The sequence below is a fragment of the Sphaeroforma arctica genome (genome assembly GCF_001186125.1).
Source record: "Sphaeroforma arctica JP610 unplaced genomic scaffold supercont1.3935, whole genome shotgun sequence".
NCBI classification, from domain to species: Eukaryota; class Ichthyosporea; order Ichthyophonida; genus Sphaeroforma; species Sphaeroforma arctica.
This window is the reverse complement of record NW_014036623.1, coordinates 1-2,887: the sequence shown is the minus strand read 5'-3', so window position 1 is coordinate 2,887 and position 2,887 is coordinate 1. Positions and strand designations below refer to the sequence as shown.

The following is a 2,887-nucleotide window of genomic DNA, read 5'->3' as shown; positions in this document are numbered from 1 at the left end:
CATATCTGATAAGATAAGGGGTCCTCATATCCGACAATATAGGGGGTCCTCGTATCCGATAAAATAAGAGGTCCTCATATCTGATAAGATAGGGGTCCTCGTATCGGATAAGATAAGGGGTCCTCATGTCCGATAGGATAAGGGGTCCTCATGTCCGATAAGATAAGGGGTCCTCATGTCCGATAAGATAAGGGGTCCTCACATCCGATAAGATAAGGTTTGATCATGTGCGGTCATGTAAGAGAGAGAGCTACACAATACAATGATAGCCATTGCTTGTGTGGTGCTATGCGAGGGATATGCTCAACCATGTCACGTGAGTTTTCAATAAAAATGATGTGTATGGGCCTTTTTCAATGATTGGTGATAGTCAGCGAAGTGTTAAATGCGTCCCCGAGGCTTGATGCAAAACAGCACTGTAGCACGAGTAGCTCCTGCACCTGTGTGGTTCTGTTAGAATCACCAGAACATGGGGACCTCTAATTCCTTGATGGTGTCTGCCATTGTACAGGTACATCGAATGGTACAAGATAGACTCAGCTGGCAAGACGAAGCAGCCGTACCTGGTGTTTATTCCAGGAGCGAAGTGTCTGCGCATGGCTGGTGTGTGCTTACCCGTTGAAGTGGCGTGACGTGAGGTGCGTGTGAGATTAGAGGGTTGTGTTTGTACCGTTGAATTTACTTTGATCAGTACAGGTTATGCACATGATGTGCAATATGAGGAATATCTCTATACAATAGGAACTGTGGTCACTTATCTATAAGTACATGTGCATATGAGCTGCCGCAGGAGCACATAGGCAAACCTATGCTCAGAACTTAGCATGTTGCGCTAATTCATGTGTGAATGTTACAAGTCTGTGTACGATTTACATAAACGCTGATACGAAAGGACATTCGAGCTGATGCACAGTATTCACTACTACGCCTAACAATACCGGAAAACTTGCATTCAAAGCTGTCAATGTTATGGCTATTTGTGTACAACATATATAGGTCTCTATACGATCTGGACAGACCCTAAAACGAAAGAACAGGTGGAGAGTTACACAGTGCTCACTACGACACCTAACGATAGTATGAAATGGTTGCACGATCGAACACCTGTGCTTCTGGACAATGAGGAGGATATAGAGGTGTGTGCAAAAGCGCGCTTGTGCGTCTACGGGTTTGCGTGTGACTGATTTCATACGTGTAATTTGGTGTATTCGCTCACACAAGCTAATCCACTCTTGCTCTTACAAATTGTCTAGAATTTGTCGTGCCGGATCCTATACGGATTTGAGTGTGTATTTATTAGCGTGTACTCATCTGGTGTCTGAGAGCCATTCTAAGTGATAGGCGATATATTGCTCTATAGATGGAATATAAGTCCCTTTTTCAAAACAAATGTATGTAGAATTATTTCAAGACTTAAGCTTGACATTTATCCTTTGCTCTCCACAGAGGTGGCTTGACCCTGATCTTCCATATAACGAAGTGAGAGAGTTGGCTAAACCATATCCATCAAAGCTAGAGTGGTAGGTAAAGTGATTGGTACTGTGTGACAGGCGATGCGTATATCTCAGTCCTCGCTGTGTGGTTGGCAGGGCACATACAGTGATGTGATCATTTTATGCAGTGTTTGATATATAAACTTTTCCACAAAGAGTATGTCATTTCTGCAAAACTCGTGATCTTCGTGCTTGGAGTATGTTAGGCTTGGTTATAATATATCATGTGATGTATTCTAACTGAATTGCAGTTTAGTGATGACGTGGTTAGGTTTTCTTTTGAGACGGTGATTAGGATATTCAGGAGTGTTCAACTATCGTATCAGTCTACATCCCGAGAGATGCCTCTACAATAGCCCTTTATTCTCCATACGCATTGAATGATGAACATACCCAATCATTTGTATTTTATATTCAGAGGATCTCATTAATTAGATGCAAAGTAAGGTAAAATGTTTATGCACGATTGTTTGCCTAATGTCACCCCACTTATGGCATATATACAGCTAATTAGTTCGGTGCTGTCATCTAACTTATCTCCAATACACAATCCTACTGTGCATACAGTGTCCTACAACTACGTCCGAATTTGCTCTTGTATACCTGTGCTTGCTAGGTGGTGATACGAGTTCCTAATGTGTTGTACCCTTAAATACTTCGTACAGGCGAGCTATATCGAAAGAAATTGGGAATATAAAGAGCGAAGGCCCGCACTTGGTCGAGGAAGTTAAACCGGAAAAAAAGAAGAAAGTCAACTCAATAGCTAACTACTTCACAAAATCACCAGCCAAGAAGCGCCAATTGAAAGGTATCTGTCTTCATATTCAAATCCATTTGAACACCTTACTGCCATCAAGCCTTTTTTTTTTTTGCAATTCGTGATATTGTGATCGACGGCTTTGACAATACATCATTAAGTGCATTATTATCTGAATGTCTGTGTATACTTAAAAGCTTCGTATTCGGTGTACTGACCCGAATACGATGCTTTCTTCCTACACAGACGAACCGGAGGTCGTGGCGATCAAAAAGCCGAAGAAGGAATGATTGCCCGCTGCGCCATGTATCGCCGAAATTCATATATACGTGCGCCAATACTCAGCACATATGCCTGGTAGAGTATCAAAGATTGCAAAAACTCAGACAGCTTATTACACTCTACAGTCAACGGGATTCGATAGTTTATTTTCAAAAAAGCAATAAACGAAACTCACAGTGGGTCTTCTGGTTGCTGATTGTATGCCAAGCTCGTAGTTTCAAGCCAGGCGTAATTCCGCTACAAGCAATGCAAATTGGCCCCAGAGCAGTCAATCAATCAGTTCAAAAGCTTTAATCACCCTGCAGAGTAACACTGAAGATCCGCGCTCCGTTGCTTAGATACAAGTTCAACCCCC

General features: G+C 42.2%; 1 protein-coding gene across 1 annotated transcript; it reads left to right on the top strand.

Annotated features, from left to right (window-relative positions):
- Nucleotides 1-154: 154 nt before the first annotated feature.
- Nucleotides 155-2,760, top strand: SARC_13937 (hypothetical protein). The gene is made up of 5 exons (XM_014291932.1): nt 155-603; nt 997-1,136; nt 1,447-1,520; nt 2,159-2,301; nt 2,497-2,760. Exons 1-5 carry the CDS (start codon nt 597-599, stop codon nt 2,538-2,540), a joined length of 408 nt encoding a protein of 135 aa, XP_014147407.1. The 5' UTR covers nt 155-596; the 3' UTR covers nt 2,541-2,760.
- The last annotated feature ends 127 nt before the right edge of the window (nt 2,761-2,887 follow it).